Genomic DNA, 16,497 nt, shown 5'->3' with positions numbered 1-16,497 from the left:
TGCTGGGTCCAGTGGTAAGTCTACATTTCTTTGAGGAATCTCCATACTGTTTTTCACAGAGGTTGTACTAATTTGTAGTCCCACCAACAGTGTATAAGTATTCCTTTCTCTCTGCATCCAGTCTAGCACCTATTGCTTTTTAACTTTTTAGTAATGGCCATTCTGACAGGGGTAAGGTGCTATCTCATTACTGTTTTAATTTGCTATCTGATGACTAGTGAAGTTGAGCATTTCTTTTCATATGTTTGGCCATGTCTCTGTCTTCTTTTGAAAAACTTCTATTCATGTCTTTGGCCCACTTTTTAAAGGGGTGGTTTATTTTTTTCCTTACTGATTGAGTTCTTTGTAGATTGTGGACATTAGCCTTTTATTAGATGTATAGCTTGTGAATATTTTCTCCCATTCTGTAGGTTGTCTATTTACTGTGTTGATTATTTCCTTTGCTGTGCAGAAGATTTCTAATTTAATCAAGTCCCATTTATTTATTTTTGTTGTTGCTGTATTTGCCTTTGGGGTCTTAGTCATAAATTCTTTGCCTAGGATGATGTCTAGAAGAGTTTTTCCTACATTTTCTTCTAGAAATTTTATGGTTTCATGCCTTACATTTGAGCCTTTTATCCATCTTGAATTTTTATATATGCCAAGAGACAGGGGCCCTGTTTCATTCTTCTGCATGTGGGTATCAGTTTTCCCAGCACTATTATATTGAGTAGTGCTTCCTTTCCCCAGTGTATATTGTTGTCTACTTTGTTGAGGATCAGTTGGTTGTAGACAGGTTTTATTTCTGGGTTCTCTATTCTGTTCCATTGGTCTATGTCTCTACTTTTATACCAGTACCGTGCTATTTTGGTTACTATAGCCTTGTAGTACAATTTGAAGTCTGGTAAGGTGATGCCTCCAGATTAGTTCTTTTTGCTTAAGATTGCTTTGGCTATTCAGGCTCTTTTTTGGTTCCAAATGAAGTGTAGAATTTTTTTTTCTAGATCTGTGAAGTATGATGTTAATATTTTGATGGGGATTGCATTGAATCTGTAAAACACTTTGGGTAGTATGGACATTTTAACAATGTTGATTCTGCTGATACATGAGCATGAGATATTTATATCATCTACGATTACTTTCATCAGTGTTTTGTAGTTCTCCTTGTGGAGCTCTTTCACCTCCTAGGTTAAGTAAATTCCTAAGTATTTTCTTTGTAGCTATTGTGAATGGTATCGAGTCTGATTTGACTGTCAGCTTGACATTTATTAGTATATACAGATACTGCTGATTTGTGTACATTGGTTTTGTAACTTAAGACTTTGGTGAATTTATCAATTCTGGGAGTCTTCAGTGGAGTCTTTGGGATTTTCTAGATACGAGATCATATATTTAGTGAAAAGTGATAGTTTGAATGCCTCTTTCCCAAGTTGGATACTCTTTATTTCTCTCTCTTTCTTGATTGCTCTGGCTAGGACTTCCAGTACTATGTTGAATAGAAGTGGTGACAATGGGCACACTTGTCTTGTTCCAGTTCTTAAGGGGAATGCTTTTAGCTTTTTCCCATTCAGATGATGTTGGCTGTGTGTGTCATATATGGCTTTTATAATTTTGAGGTATGTTCCTCTGATTGATGCCTAGTTTGTTGAGGGTTTTTATCATGAAAGGGTGCTGGATTTTATCAAATGCTTTTTCTGCACATATTGAGATGATCATATGGTCTTTATTTTTGCTTCTGTTTATATGGTGAATCACATTTATTAATTTGCATATGGTGAACCATCCTTACATACCTGGGATGAAGCTCACTTGATCATGGTGAGTTATTTTTTTTGATGTGCTGTTGAATTTACTTTGCTAGTATTTTGTTGAGGATTTTTGCATGTATATTCATGAGAAATATTGGTCTGTAGTTTTTTTCTTTTGTTGTTGTTTTTGTGTCCTTTCCTGGCTTTGGTATTAAGGTGAGATTTAACTTTTGGGTGTTTTTACACTGTTGAGTATCTATTGTGCTATTCTATGTATAATGCAGTTCTGAGTATTTCTTGTAGGGCAGATCTAGTAAAAAATTCCCTTAGTGTTTGGTTGTCTGGAAAAGTGTTTATTTCTACATAATTTATCAAACTTAGCTTTGCAAGATACACAATTCTTGGCTGGCAGATGTTCATTTTAGAAGACTAAAAATGGGGCCCCAATCCCTTCTGGCTTATATAAGGTCTCCACTGAGAAGTCTGTTTTTAACCTCATGAGTTTTTCTTTGTAGATTAGTTGTTGCTTTCATCTTGCTACTTGTAGAATTTTCTCTTTCATTTTGATTTTGGCCAAGTTGATGACTGTGTGTCTTGGAGATGTCCTATTTACTATGAATCTTTCCAGTGTTTGATGACCATCTTGTGTCTGAATCTCTGGCAATACTAGGGAAGTTTTCCTCAATAATTCCCTCCAATAGATTTTCCATGCTTTTTTCTTTTTCTTCTCCCTCAGGGATACCTATAATTTGTATATTAATTTTCTTCACATAGTCCCATATTTCTGAATAATTTTTCTTTCTTTATCGTCTTCAATTTGACTAACTGGGTTAGTTTGAGAGCCTTATGTTCAAGCTCTAAGATTCTTTCTTCTGCTTGGTTTAGACTGTTACTGAAGCTCTCTGCTATATTTTGAAATTCCCTAAATCTCTTTCATTTCTTTAAGTTCTGTTATATACTTTCTTATGTTGTCTAGCTCTTTAGTGACTTTTGCAGTTTTTTCAGTGAATTCCTGAAATTATTTTGGCTTTATTTTGATGGTTTTCAACCTTTTCTTCAATTCCATTAATCTTATTTGCCATCCATATTCTGAATTCCATTTCCAACATTTCAACAATTTCCTTTTGGTTGGGGTCCACTGCTGTAGATCTATTGTGATCCCTTGGGGTGTCAAACTTTTGTTTTTTTTTCATGTTGCCAGAGTTCCTTTGCTGGTTTCTTCTCATGAATCCTCTTCTCTCAGCAGAGGGCTGATAGGGTTGCAGGGCACCTGGTTCTCCTTTGCTGGGAACTCTCCTACTTAGTGAGAATAGGAGGAGTCCCTAGTTGGTGCTTTCATTTCCTACTTTGGAAGATTGACCCGGCAGGCGCAAGGCAGGCACAGCGAGAGCCTGTAAGGCAGCTGTTCTGCTTTGTCCTGTTCCCTTGTGATTGTCACAGTTCAAGCTGGTGCTGGGTGATCTTTGTGTGGTGTTGTGGGTTGTTGCCCATGCTGTTGTTGGGAGCTTGAGTTGGGGACTGGGCAATACACTTTTCATGGAAGCTGACATGGTGGGGGACTGCTCTACCTTGGTCTCCCCCCAGAGGTGATAGTGGAAGCTGGGTGAAGCTCTCTAGGCAATGGTCGGGGTTGTCTAGGCTGTGGGTGTTTGCTCACACCAGATCCAGGTGAGATGCTGTCTTGAGGGTCCCTGGTGGAGCGTTGGACCACAGGTGGTTCCCACCAGGCAGAGCTGCAGGGCTCAACTGCAGCTGGGAGCCATGGGCCCAGGAGTAGTGGGAGCCTCAGAGCTGGAGCTGAGGCCTGGAGGCAGGGCAGGAGCTGGTTAGCAGCAAAGGAACCATGGAGGTGGAACTGTGAAGTTTTGTCATTTTTATTTTACTTTTATGCTTCCGCTAAGATGCCTTCCATTATTAGACTGATCGGTCCAGTGACGGTTGTGAAATTCAGAACTTTAACTCATAAAATAAGAAATGCTAAGATCTTAGTTGAACTCAGGAACCTTGCCTGAATTAGCATATCTGATGTTTCTTTAAATGTTTCCTGGCTTCTTTTTGCAAAATGAATTTCCTTTCTCTGGGGGAAGGGAAACTAAGATCTTAGCATTTCTTATTTTATGAGTTAAAGTTGTGAATTTCACAACTGTCACTGGACTGATCAGTCTATTAGAGAAGTCATAAGAATGTAAGCATAAAAGTAAAATAAAGATGGCCTGAGATTTACAGTAATTTCCTTTTAGGTGTGCCAAAACTGTTTGTAGGACAGGACTGATTGTTATTCAGTCAATAAATGGTTTGCTAGAGTCTAGTAAATACCAGGCACTGGGAAAATGAAGAATGAAGAGCAGTTGTTGCCCTCAGGAGCCTGCAGTCCTGGGCATGGGTGTTACCATCTCCTGTTCCCCTGACTAGACAGTGTGAGCTTCATAGGGTGTGGGCACTATGTCCCTTCCTCTTTGTTTCCGCCTCATGCCTGGCATGAGGGTAGCACATGGCAAGGTTTGGTAGTTACTGCTGACTGGCTGAAGTCCCTGTGTTGGTGGGATACTCCAAGGGCCCTAGGAGACAGTGGGCCCTCAGGTGGCAACTGTCCTGCTGGCTGTTCCTTTCAGTGGAGCTTCTAAGCAGTCCCAGCTCCCCCAGCCCCACCCTGCGGCTTTGAATCTGCAGTCCTGGTATCTTCAGTTTCTTAAATTAGGAAGCTCTATGTTACTGGCCTTTCCTCACTGGTGGGGCCTGGCAGTGGCTCCATCCCCATGGTGCAGTCAGCCTGTAACGATCCCCTTCCATTTCTGGGGTCTGGCTAAGTTCTGGATTGGAGCAGTTCCTACTCAGACTGCTGGACAAGTGAGGCCTTCCATTCACAAGGAAGTAGAAAGGATTTAACTTTGTGCATGAGATGCAAAGATAACAATTATCATATTTGAGTAGTTGCCCTGTTAAGTGAAACTTTTATATTGTCATTGAAAAGCTTGAGTTTTCTCACTATAAAGTGGATTCATTCAGGGAACAGGATTGAAACTTATTCTGGCCAATTTTCTGAGTTGCCCTTATATTTCTTTGTTTCCCTAGTCATAAAGCCAAATTATCCAGTGCTTCTCTCAATAAATCAAGCAGTCTGTGGAAGATGAAAGGTAAGAAGGAGTAGAGGCGAGAATGTGGGGGCTCGGGCAGACCTTCTTGGCTAAGAACAGTGTGTCCTGCTTGCAGGCCTGTGTTTTGCTGCAGAGCCTGTCTGTGAGCCGGGAGACCTGTTCATAGATGAAATCCTTCTCCAGTAACTTCTCCTCCTTCTTGGCCAGCTGCAGTTCCAGCTAGGGTTGAAAATAATTTCAATAAGAAACAAAGTCCTAAGACAAAATCTGATTTCCTAACGAGAGCACTAGCCTCCCACCCGCTACAGCTCTGGAAGTTCTTCCCACCATGGTGGAGGGTGACCCTCACACTCTATCTAGCAGCTAATGTGTTTCCATCAGGAAGACCAATTGCTCCTTCAAGCCACAAGAGAAGGGTGCTTTTAGACTCTTGAAACCAATGGCTTTTAACGTCTTTTGCCAAGTATCTAAATCAAGCTTAGACCTTGTTACTAGATTACAATGAAAGGACTGTATTGGTGGTTAGAATAATGAAGGATAGGTCTGTTGGCATAACATGAAACATACCACAGATATCTGTAAACCTGTATCAACAAGGGGCTGATGGATGCAGTCTTAAGCAAGAATATTTACCTCATCTAATTTTTTGATCATTTCTTTTTCGGTCAGATCTTTCCCTGGAAGGTGGCGAGCTCTGTTCTTGCCCTCAGGATTTATAAACTGTTTCTCCAGGTCTTGTATTCTGTCTGTGCATTGTGAAAACTATTAAATAAGAAAGAAACATTACCTTTAGAACTCCTTAGCTCAGTAAATCTTAAAACCACACAGCCCAGGGTCTTTAGAATCTCAGGTGAGGGTGGAAGAGAACTTTTTTCTTAACACTCCCCTGGCTGGGACCTGGGGTGAAGCCGTGTTTCTGCTTATTCATCACACTGCAATGGTGATGCCTATGCTCGACTCTGCAAGGTGTAGTACCTTCTGAGTCAGGGAAAAGGCTGACTTCCTAGTAGCGCTTTGATTGCTTCCCATTCTGTGTTGTATTCATGGGATGATGTTTGGTTGCAGGGCTCAAAGTATACAACCTTCACCTCCTCATTGCAGGTTGTCACGGAGACCAGGGTAGCCAGAATACAACATGCTGGATCCCATTTTAAAACCCTTTGCTGGCAGTAGGTTTAATGGCTTCTCAAAGAAGAAAGTTCTTAATTACTGGGTCAATCCAATGTATACTCTGTGAGGAATAGCTTGAGCTATTTGCATCTTTTCTGCTAAACCAGCAAAATAGTGTCTTATTTATCAACTATATTTTTTGAGTCAGTGAGACTTTGGAGGTGGATGAAGAAATATGGCTATCCCTAAATAGAAATGGTAGCCACACTTAGGGAGAGATGTGGATCATGGTGACAACTAAGAGGCATCAGTTACAGTTTTCCTGCTAAATAGCCCTATAATCTCAGGGCAATAATTTATATATTCTCAATTGTTGTTAAATGACAAGAAGTGGCTCGGTCTGAAAGGGGTTGATCCACTGAATGAGATAGTTTATTTAAAGTGTTTTACAACATGTCCAAGAGTGATACAGGTAGAATTCTAAAATTTTAATTTATGTTCCTCCTCTATATAAAAGGATTGTAAATGGTGTCATAATTGTCTTTTTCTTCTCTCCACATTCTTTAATTGCCCTTAGTGTAGAATTGTACATATATAATCAAGCATTTGTTGTATTAATATTTAATGTTACCTTTTTAATTAGGAAACTAAATAAAAAACAAAAATATGGTGCTTGCTTATCAAAGGGGTACCTAGATTTTATTTCCCCATTAGTATTTGAGCAAAAACTGTCCACTTTGTCTTTATAAAATAGCATTCTTGTGTCCTAAAACAGTTCATGTGACTTCCAAGATCCCTAAAATGGAGCCATTACAAGAACCAGGAGAATATGACTCATGATAATCCTTGGATTAGACTGTTGGACAACTGAAAAAAGATGCAAACCTTAAGAGAATTCTGAAAATTATGCAAAAAATGGGAAGAAGACTTAAAAAAAAAAACACCCCAAGCACTGCAGCTGTAACAAATAACAGGACATGACTGGGATCCAGCACCACAGGCCAGCGCAGAAACGGCTTGCCTCAAGCTAGAAATGTCACAGCATGTCCTTTAAGGGCACACATGATTACTGCTGAGTAAACAATCAAGTGCAGTATGAAGGCTAATTAAAAATTTTCTAGTCAACTGTTCTTAAACTTAGAATTAACTCTGGTAGAGTAGGTAACTGGTAAGAGTCCACATGTCTCAATTCACATGTAGTCAGAATGGTAAAGGTTCACCATAAGGCAGGGCATGCAGTGTCATAAAATGCATAAAATTTCTCTTGGTAAAACAAATTACATTTCACCCTGGATAACTGGTCGTCCTAGCAATCAGACAGATGGAAATCAAGAGCATCCAAATGGGGGCAGAAGAGGTCAAACTATTGCTCTTTGCTGATAACATGATCTTATATCCAGAAAACCCCAAAGATTCTGCCCTGAGACTACTGGAATTGATAAATTCAGCAAAGTCTCAGGTTACAAAATGAACATACACAAATCAGTAGCATTCCTATATGCCAACGACAGTCAAACTGAGAACCAAATCAAAAACTCAATACCTTTCACAACAGCAACAAAGAAAATAAAGTACCTAGGAATATATTCAAGGAGGTAAAAGACTTCTACAGGGAGAACTATGAAACACTGAAGAAGGAAATAGCAGAGGATGTAAGCAGGTGGAAAACCATACCATGCTCGTGGGGCGGCAGAATTAACATTGTTAAAATGTCTATACTACCCAAAGTGATCTACAGATTCAATGCAATCCCTATTAAAATACCAACATAATTTTTTGCAGATCTAGAAAAAAATAATTCTACGCTTCATATGGAACCAGAGAAGACCCCGTAAAGCAAAAGCAATCTTACGTAAAAAGAACAAATTGGGAGGCATCAATTTACCAGACTTCAAGCTATACTACAAGCCTACAGTAACTAAAACAGCATGGTACTGGCACAAAAACAGAGACATAGATCACTGGTTTTATATAATGAAATGACAAGTATTTTTTTCTAAGAATAATTAATTTTATCCATTGAATGGAAGTACTGATTTGCAATTAGCAAAAAGAATATGCTTACACAATAGAGAAGACATTGTTCTTATTGAATCTAAAGTCCTTTTGTGCTGCTGGGCATCTCACAGTTTAAGATGGGCAAAGAGGGACCTGAAGCTGCATTTCAGGAAAGAGCTGGAGAGAGCCAGACTATTCTGTAAAATAGAGTGAGGCAAGTATGGAGTTCCTGGAGGCAATCTTGGGGGGTGAGGCTGTGCAGGGAGAAGGGAAGTGAAAGATGGAAAGACAAGCTAGGTGAAGGTACTGTGTGGGGTACAGCACCTTGGGGACCGTCTCTAGTGACAGAAGGGCTCCAAGGAACTGTAAAGAGCATGGATGTCTGAATCTGAGTGAAGTTCTTTGCATTTCTGTAATGTAACCCTACACACCATTGCCCCAAATCTTCAATGAAGTCAGCTCACAGCCCAAGGCCTTGGCCGAATGGTCCTGTGTAGGCACAGCCCGAGGAGGAGTGAGTCCCGAGTCTGCACTGACATGATGCAGAAGTGGAACAGGCACTGTGTGTGTGGGCTGATGAGGTGATGCTTCCAAATGAACCCATTGTTGGAAGCAGGGCTCAGAGCCTGGTGAGGTTTGCAAGAGGCCAGCGGGACTTTCTGGCTAATTGATCTAAATTTGGCCACACATGTTAAAGAAATGAATGGGAGAACTTAAGGCTAAGAAAACACTGGAATCAGAACCTTGGCATTTTGTACAAACTGAAAGACGCCATCATCTATGTCATATACACCTATGCAAATGGCATACAATGTGAAGGCAGAGCCATCATCCAGTTCCATGAAGTCCTGTGACGCCCCTTGACATGTTTAAGTCAAAAAATAAATAAAAGGAGGGCCAAAAAGTGGCTATAGCATGAGCTGATGAAAAACATTTACTTACAAACCTAGAAAAAGAATGGAAGGCTTGCTCCCAGATTTTGAATAATTCTAATTATCTTGGGGGCAGAATTTTTTCTTCAAAATTTTTATACTTTCATAAAATTAAGACATTCAGTTAAAAAATTTTGTAATCAGAAAAAACCCAAAAGCAAAGATGACATTTTAGAAAAAAATGTTATAGATTTTTTCCTGCTACACACTGAATCAATGGGACAAAGTTTAGGCCACAAATTTTTACTTCTAATTTTCATTAAGAGAAAAAAACTCCAAATATTACATGTGAAGAAAGTAGCTTTATATTCATGTTTAATTTTTTGCTATTTCATATTTGAATTTTTTGGCTTTATTCCACTTTTAAAAATGCCATGTCAGAGGCCAGGTTACGCAGTTAAAGGAGAATCACAGGAGTTAATAGGAGTCTAACTATATGTGATCGCCAGTTAATACTAAGCAACAAACTCCTGGCAATCTCTTGCTGGGGGCAAGAGTATAAAAAATAGCAGAGCTAGATGGTCCCCAAGATCTTTCCAGCAAGCATCAACAACATAATCATGGTGAGCATAGTGAGAGCCTAGATGAAGTTCTGAGCCATGAGAAAACTGAGCCCAAGATAACTCCTAAGTTTCAAAAAAGGCAGACAATGCCTCATGAGAAAAAAAGACAGTTTGTATCATGGATGCCTGAAGCACAGATTCCATCTTAGAGTTGTGTTCAAAGGCCTTTTTAAATAAGACATACCTCATACAAACTACACACTAATAAAGGGGGGAAAAAGCAAATGGTCTGAGGAAGTGTCCCCTGACCACTCTCCCACCTGAATCTGGAGCAAGGCTATGTCTGCGTCCAGGGACCTCTTGGTTGGCAGTAATTTTCGGGTCACATGAATCTGTCTCTGTTTCTCGGCAATCTTCAGTTTCAGGAATCGGATCTTTTCTTCCAGGACATGTAATTCAACTTCCCCATTTAGTTTCATCCTCTCTTGGATATTTATTTTTTCATAAAAAATGCACACTTCTTCTTCTCGCTCTATCAGCTGAACGCCACTGTGGTTAAATTCAGAGGCAGAGGCTAAGTGGGCGTTGAGGCCACTGTTTTACGAGTCATAGCGGTTCCCTCTAGCTTTGGGCACATATTATACATCAACATAGCATAATTCTAGAAGACAATAGATATTTACCAATGGCTTTCTAGTTAAACTACATACACGCTCCGGATTTTTCTGGGGATAGGAGAATTGCTTAGCATCTAGACTTTGAGGCCAACCATGTAATTGGCGGGCCTGTGTCTCTGCAAATCCCAAAGGTTTTCCTAGGGTGGGAAAGAATGTCATTCCCAATGCATGAACAAAGTGATCCACAGTATGATTTTCTGCAGACCCCTTTCTTAGGCCAGACTCGCCAACCAAGGCCTGGCCAGCAGCACACAGGCAGGGGGCCAGGGATTGTGTTTCTGGTCTGAGTCTGCTCTGTATTAAGTTGCCAGGCACATTAGGATCTTTAAAAGTTGACTATTTCTTATGCTAATTTCCCTATAAACAGACAAAAATCTGTCCTTTGTTTCCTCCCCATATTCTCCTCTCAAGAAGGGGGGGTCTTTCCCTGGTATGATTACAAAGAATTTTCTAACTCCAGCAGCTCTGGTTTGTGTGACTGATCATGCCCCATGGATCTGAACAGGGCCTGGGAGCACACTGTCCAAATGCTTTGGTTTGTGCCAGGAGCCAAAAAGGAATTTTTTCCCCTCAAAGGAAAACCACCAGCTCTTTGAAAATGTGCTGTTCTTTGAAGGACCCTAAAGGTCTTCCCACGTGCTATGCATACACATTATCTCAGAGTTCGACCTTTAATTGCTCTTATGTATGACACTCTTCCCTCGAAACGTGTGCACATGGTTATACTTGGCTAATCGTAGCTCTGTATTTTCTCATTTACCTTTCAAAGGCCCCTCTCATGATCCTGAAGCCAGGAGCAACATTTTACCACGTTTTTGTACACTCAAATGCCTTACACAAAATAGCACAAAAAGTCTGATGAAAAAAAAAATGTGATAACAAGCTGTGCATGCTGGTGTGTGCTTGTAGTCCCAGCTACTTGGGAGGCTGAGGCAGGAGGCACACTTAAGCCCAGGAGTTTGAGACCAGACTGGGCAACATGTACTTCATCTCAAAAACAAAACAAATCTGATACCAGGTGTCATTACTCCAGGGCTCCACAATCTCACATTCCAATTTCTCAGAGCATAAGCAATTTGGAGGAAACTGCTAAAATAATAAATTGATTAATGATATAATTGCAGCGTGGAAGAAACAATGTCACTCATAAAGGTCATATTTACTTGCTGATAAAATGAACTTGGAGAATGCAGAATAAATATTATAAGACCAAAACTGCTACAAAAGTGGGTACAAGTTCCAAAGACTGATTTATATCAATTACACTGAAAGAATTTGATGTTATCAGAGGCATCCTGACTGGTAGCCTGGGAAAGGACTTTGATCTCCAAGCAAGCAACTTCCCAAACCCTCCTCTTTGTTTCTTTTATGAGAACATTTCTTATTTTTAGGAGAAATACATAGCCCCGCCCCTCCCCTCCAAAGGCCAATGAAGTCTGAATGCCAAAGGTCCATCATTACTCACTGTCCAGTCTAAGTAGAAAAATGGGTGACATTTCTAAACTGAATCCCTTGGTGCTCTATTCTCACAGTAGGTTCCTGGTTTTTACCTTTCATTTCGACACTGAACGGCTCTTTCGTATTTTTTGCGAAGCTGCACCATCTCCTCTTCCATGGTTGTGATGATATTGGCAAGTCTGTCAATGTTATTTAACTGGATTTCCTTCTTCTCTTTCATTTCCTGAAGTTTTGATACAATTTTGCACACATCATTTTGCATGCTCTCTCTGATGGTAACATTGTTGGCGTGTTTCAGCATGCAATTTTGTAGCTTTCTTTTAAAATAATGGGACAAGGGGTAAGGTTATGGTTTTCTTTAGTTTCTTAAAAACAATGAAGACTTCTGAAACACAAGCACTATCAAATTAGATCTTGCTTCAGTGTGTCCCTTGAAATGACAATAGTAGTAGTGACAACGATATTCATCCTGTGATGCTCTCCAGGCATTTTTATAATCCTCCCAGGTTTCAGATCCTCCCTCTCTCCAGATTAGGACAGTTTTCCTTTGTGCCCCAAGGTTGTCCTGACACCCTTTATCAAAGCAAGAGACTGTAGTCATTCCTTTATTGCTCCATCATTCTCAGGAGACTGCTCCCTAGAACAGTGCTCCCCAACCATTTTGGCACCAGAAAATGGTTTAGTGGAAGACAATTTTTCCATAGACCAGGGCACGGGGGGTGGTTTCAGGATGATTCAAGCGCATTACAGTTATTGTGCAGTCAGACCTCTCTGCTAACGGTAATCTGTGTAGCCACTCCCCAGCGCTAGCATCACCACCTCAGCTCCACCTCAGATAACCAGGCATTAGATTCTCATAAGGAGCCACAACCTAGATCCCTCGCATGGGCAGCTTACAGTAGGGTTTTCACTCCTATGAGAATCTAATGCCCCTGCTCATCTGATGGGAGGCAGAGCTTATGTAGTGATGCTAGTGATGGGAAGTGGCTGTAAATACAGATGAAGCTTCGCTCACTCCCTGCTGCACAGCTGGTTCCTTAACAGGCCACAGACTGTTACCAGTCTGCAGCCCGGCAGTTGGGGACTGCAGCTCTAGAGGACGGAGATGGTTATGTCCAAGAATGTCCGTTAGACTTAAGATGGTGCCTGACTCAGCATAGGGTCATAATTAATGCTGAATGAGTACGTGATCTCTATAAATGATATTTTATTTTCATGTGGGATAAGAATCTTATTAAGAAATTATATTTTCCTTTTCATTGCTCCCCTAATGAGGCCATTTTGTAATATCTTTATTAAAGGAAACTGGGCAATAACGGCCACCAGAAAAAGTTCGGGTTGTACTGACTCAATAAATCCTCATGATCATCTACTGATGCCTAACATGGGGGAAAGAGTCCAATAGAACGTGGCACATGGTAAATAATAAATGGAAAAAAAAGAAACATTTTCCAGATACTCTTCTGTTTTTACATGGATTAGTTCATTCAATAATAAAAAATCCTCTGAAATAAGGATTATTTTTATGGATAAGGAAAGGGAACCCAGAGAGACAAAGTAGCTTGTCCAAGATCACACAGCTCATAGGTGGCAGGGGTGGGATTGGAGTCCGGACAGCCACCTCTTTTCACCACTCTGCTATATTGCTTTATATTGCTATAAAGCACATGAGATGCTTTAAATCTACAACCAGCGGGTGCCGGTTAATAAACAATTTGATTGTCTTCTCTCTTCAAATAAAAATTATTAGATTTGTGCTTTTCTTTATAATCAGGCAAGTAAAAGTCATCATAATAAGCAAAATTATAATAATGTAGTTTTTCATTCATTTAAAAAAAGATGGCTCCCAAACAGAAGTAGAAGGAATCATGTTCAGATGCTTCAATTATCATAGTTTAGAGTTCAGATGAATAAGATAAACCTTTGAAAGGCCAATAATTATTATAACACTTACCTTTCTTCAGTAACTGCATTGTTTCTTAAAATTTCAAGTTCATTTAATGACATTTTATGCCGTTCTTTTATTTCATTTACTTTCTGATGAGCTTTGTGAACTAAGTTAACAAATTTGTTTCTTTCATTTTGAATAGTGTCGTACAGTTTAGCAAACTCTCTGAGTCTGTGAAAATAATAAAGCATTTTTTTAAGCTTGTGAAATAAAAATCGGTCTTTTGCCCCCAACTAAATAGGTAAATCATCACATATTTTTTACCTCCGATGAATTTCTCGTTTTTTCTTCTTGTGTATGCTGATTTCAAGATCCTTTACTTTGATTTCCTTAACAATGTTGTTATATTTTTGCTGAAATGTAAAAATCATGTGTGAAATAAACAACAACATATGAATACTCCCAGTTTCACTCCGCATTGTTCCCATCCATTAAGGAAAATTCTATCTTGGCCTAGGCTGGGTTGTGCATATGAGGGTGAGGGGTAGCGGGGAGATCGGAAATAGCCTGGCTGCAGAACTGATGCACACTGCTAGGACAGAGGGTCACTTAAGGAAGGGAAAGAAAGACAGGGGAGAAAAGGAAAGGGGCTTGCACAAGTTGGGTTTGAGGAAAAGTCTGGGGAACTTTTGAGAGAGAGGAAGAGTGACTGTGACCTGCATAGCTGGACTGGGTGAGCTCGGAGTTAGTTTATGGAAGATCGATGAGGGAGGAGGATTTGGAATAATTTTTTTTGTAGTCAGTTTTGATAAGCATTATAAAAGTCGAACCCTCTGTGGTATTTTGTGAGAGATTGAAGCAGCGATTTCAAGGTGCCTTTCCACTCTTTTGTATGTTGGCTGTGTTTTCCTACACGATAAAGCAGCATGTTGAGGCCAGCTGTAAGGAGGCGTTACACAGATCACACGTGAATATTTTAAAAGAAGGCAGTTATATTTCTAAACTTCTAAAAATATATCAAGGGCTAAATACGTTGGTAGTGTTCTTCAAATTTAAAGACACTGAATTGAGTCCTTCATCTGGGAAAAGAAAGGTATTCAAAGATGAAGTATTTGCTGGTAGAAACTAGAGAAAACAGTTTCCATCAGCCTTCTCTCAAGGCCTGTGAGAGCAAAACCCATTTAGCTTGAGTGACTCAAAAGAAACAAGGCATCAGAGAGCCAAGATGATGTGCAGCAATTTTATGTTGTTCTTATTGAGAATTGGGGTGAGGAAGAAACTAACATTTCAGTAATTGTGTATGTGAAGAATAATACATAAAAATGCAGTGTCATCTACTCTGTCTTGGGGGGTGATAGCAATGTTGGTTTTTTCCCTTCACTTTTTGTCTTCTTTTAGGAATGTAGATGCCGTGTGAAAGTAAGACAATAAGATTGACTGCCTGCTTATGGAAATTACAGCTAATGTTCAACAGACTAATTCCCGGTTCTAAGAATACTCAAAGGATAAACAATATTTTTCCTTTATCAATTTCCATATCGCAGGAAGTGTCTTGTACCTTATATGAATTAACTAATTATGAGGTTTGCTTTACATAGTCACACATAGGTAACGAATGTATCAGCTTTTGATATTAATTGAAATTGTCCAATTCGTAAAACAGATTAGCATTTCTAAAATTTCTAAAGAGAGAAGGAAGGACATTTCTAACTAGGAAAAACTCACAGGAGTGGAATCTTCTCAGCCCACACCAGGTTGTTTTGAAAGTGCTGTTCTGGACCAGGGCCATCCCAGACCCTGACCTTGGTGGACATGGCCTTCCCGCATCTCTGTGCTCTCCTCTCCTTGATTTGCTCCTGCTCCTCCTGTTCCCTCAGGCTGCCTTCCTTTCCTCCATCCTCCCTCGCCACTGTCTTCCCCTTCTTTACTCTAGCAAAACCCAACTAGCCTGTGAACTCCACTGGGCTTACTGTGGCCTTCATGATGCAGTCCAAACTGGCTAACATGGGTTAGGTGACCTTTATCTGACCTCTCCTGCTCTCCCTGTTTGACATCCCTTCCCCCCATCTTCCCAGGTGCCAACCATGCTGAACTTCTTTTCATTTCTCAGATGCTAAGGTTGGAAAACAAACAGTACAGGGGGATGTGAAGAGTTTGCTGTGAGTTGTGTGATACAGATCTCCTCAAGTCTTCTCTGCAAAATCTACTTAAGCTCATTGCTCAGTAATGCTTTGCTGTGAGTTCTTTCATGCTATCCCATGTAAATAATTACTTACAATGAGAACAAAGGTTGCACTTAGAAACAGACAACATCTGCATCACATGATAAATCCACGTATTCCATTTTAGTTATATGTCGTATCTTATTCATTTTTAACAAGGAACTTCTGGACATAATCCTTATGTGGGATAAACGGTGCTAGTGTTAGAATTTTCGCTAGCATGACAGGAGTGTTGTTTTTGCCATTTGTTTTATTGTTGTTCTTGTTTTGGGATGTTGCACTGAGTCAGCTCTGGCACTTTGTAGGAGCCCAGGAAAATCATGGTGTGAAGCATTAACTAAGGGTATCCCGGCATTAGCTTAAATGGTGGCTGGATGAACTTGGGAGGGAGAGCTGTTGAATGCCACCACTCTTGAATTGTTCCTAAGAGAATCACAGTGGAATCTGGGACAGTAGTGAATCCCAGAGGACATTTGCAGCCTATCCAGCTGCCAGCCCTGTCCACTGGAGGCACCTACCTTATTACTGAAATTGCTATCTGTTCAAATCCTCTGCTCTTTGTCAGCGATCCGTCTCTTTTTCCCTCTCGATTGTTGACTATTGCTAATTGAATCCTGGGAGTATTTTTCAGTGTATAATGGAGTCTCATTTAGGGAAGATTTGTAGTCACTGGCACTTGAAGGAGACTTACAATTACAGTCATCCCTCGGTCTATGCTGGGGATTGGTTCCAGGACCCCTTGACTATAGCAAAGTCCACACATACTCAAGTCCCAAAGTCCTGCAGAACCCACCTATACAAAAGTGGGCCCTCTGTGCAGGCAGGTTTAGTATCCCTGAACACTGTATTTTCCATCTGTGTTTGCTTGGAAAAAAGCCTTATCATAG

At 40.2% G+C, this 16,497-nt stretch overlaps 1 protein-coding gene across 4 annotated transcripts in view; it reads right to left on the bottom strand.

The window, feature by feature from the left end:
• The window catches only part of CCDC146 (coiled-coil domain containing 146), a 192,583-nt gene that overhangs the window by 3,878 nt on the left and 172,208 nt on the right, over positions 1–16,497 (bottom strand). For 3 of the 4 annotated variants that reach the window (XM_045564288.1, XM_045564289.1, XM_045564292.1), the window contains 6 exons: positions 13,713–13,801; positions 13,455–13,619; positions 11,593–11,817; positions 9,686–9,914; positions 5,456–5,584; positions 4,904–5,041 (listed from right to left, as the gene is read on the bottom strand). In XM_045564288.1, the coding sequence (XP_045420244.1) occupies positions 4,904–5,041; positions 5,456–5,584; positions 9,686–9,914; positions 11,593–11,817; positions 13,455–13,619; positions 13,713–13,801 (975 nt within the window). The remainder of the gene's footprint in view (positions 1–4,903; positions 5,042–5,455; positions 5,585–9,685; positions 9,915–11,592; positions 11,818–13,454; positions 13,620–13,712; positions 13,802–16,497) is intronic. The other variant, XM_045564291.1, reaches the window with a different exon arrangement.

Source organism: Lemur catta, chromosome 11 (genome assembly GCF_020740605.2).
Source record: "Lemur catta isolate mLemCat1 chromosome 11, mLemCat1.pri, whole genome shotgun sequence".
In the NCBI taxonomy this organism is placed as follows: Eukaryota; Metazoa; Chordata; class Mammalia; order Primates; family Lemuridae; genus Lemur; species Lemur catta.
Note: the sequence above shows the minus strand (reverse complement) of the source record. Positions and strands in the feature narration are given on the sequence as shown.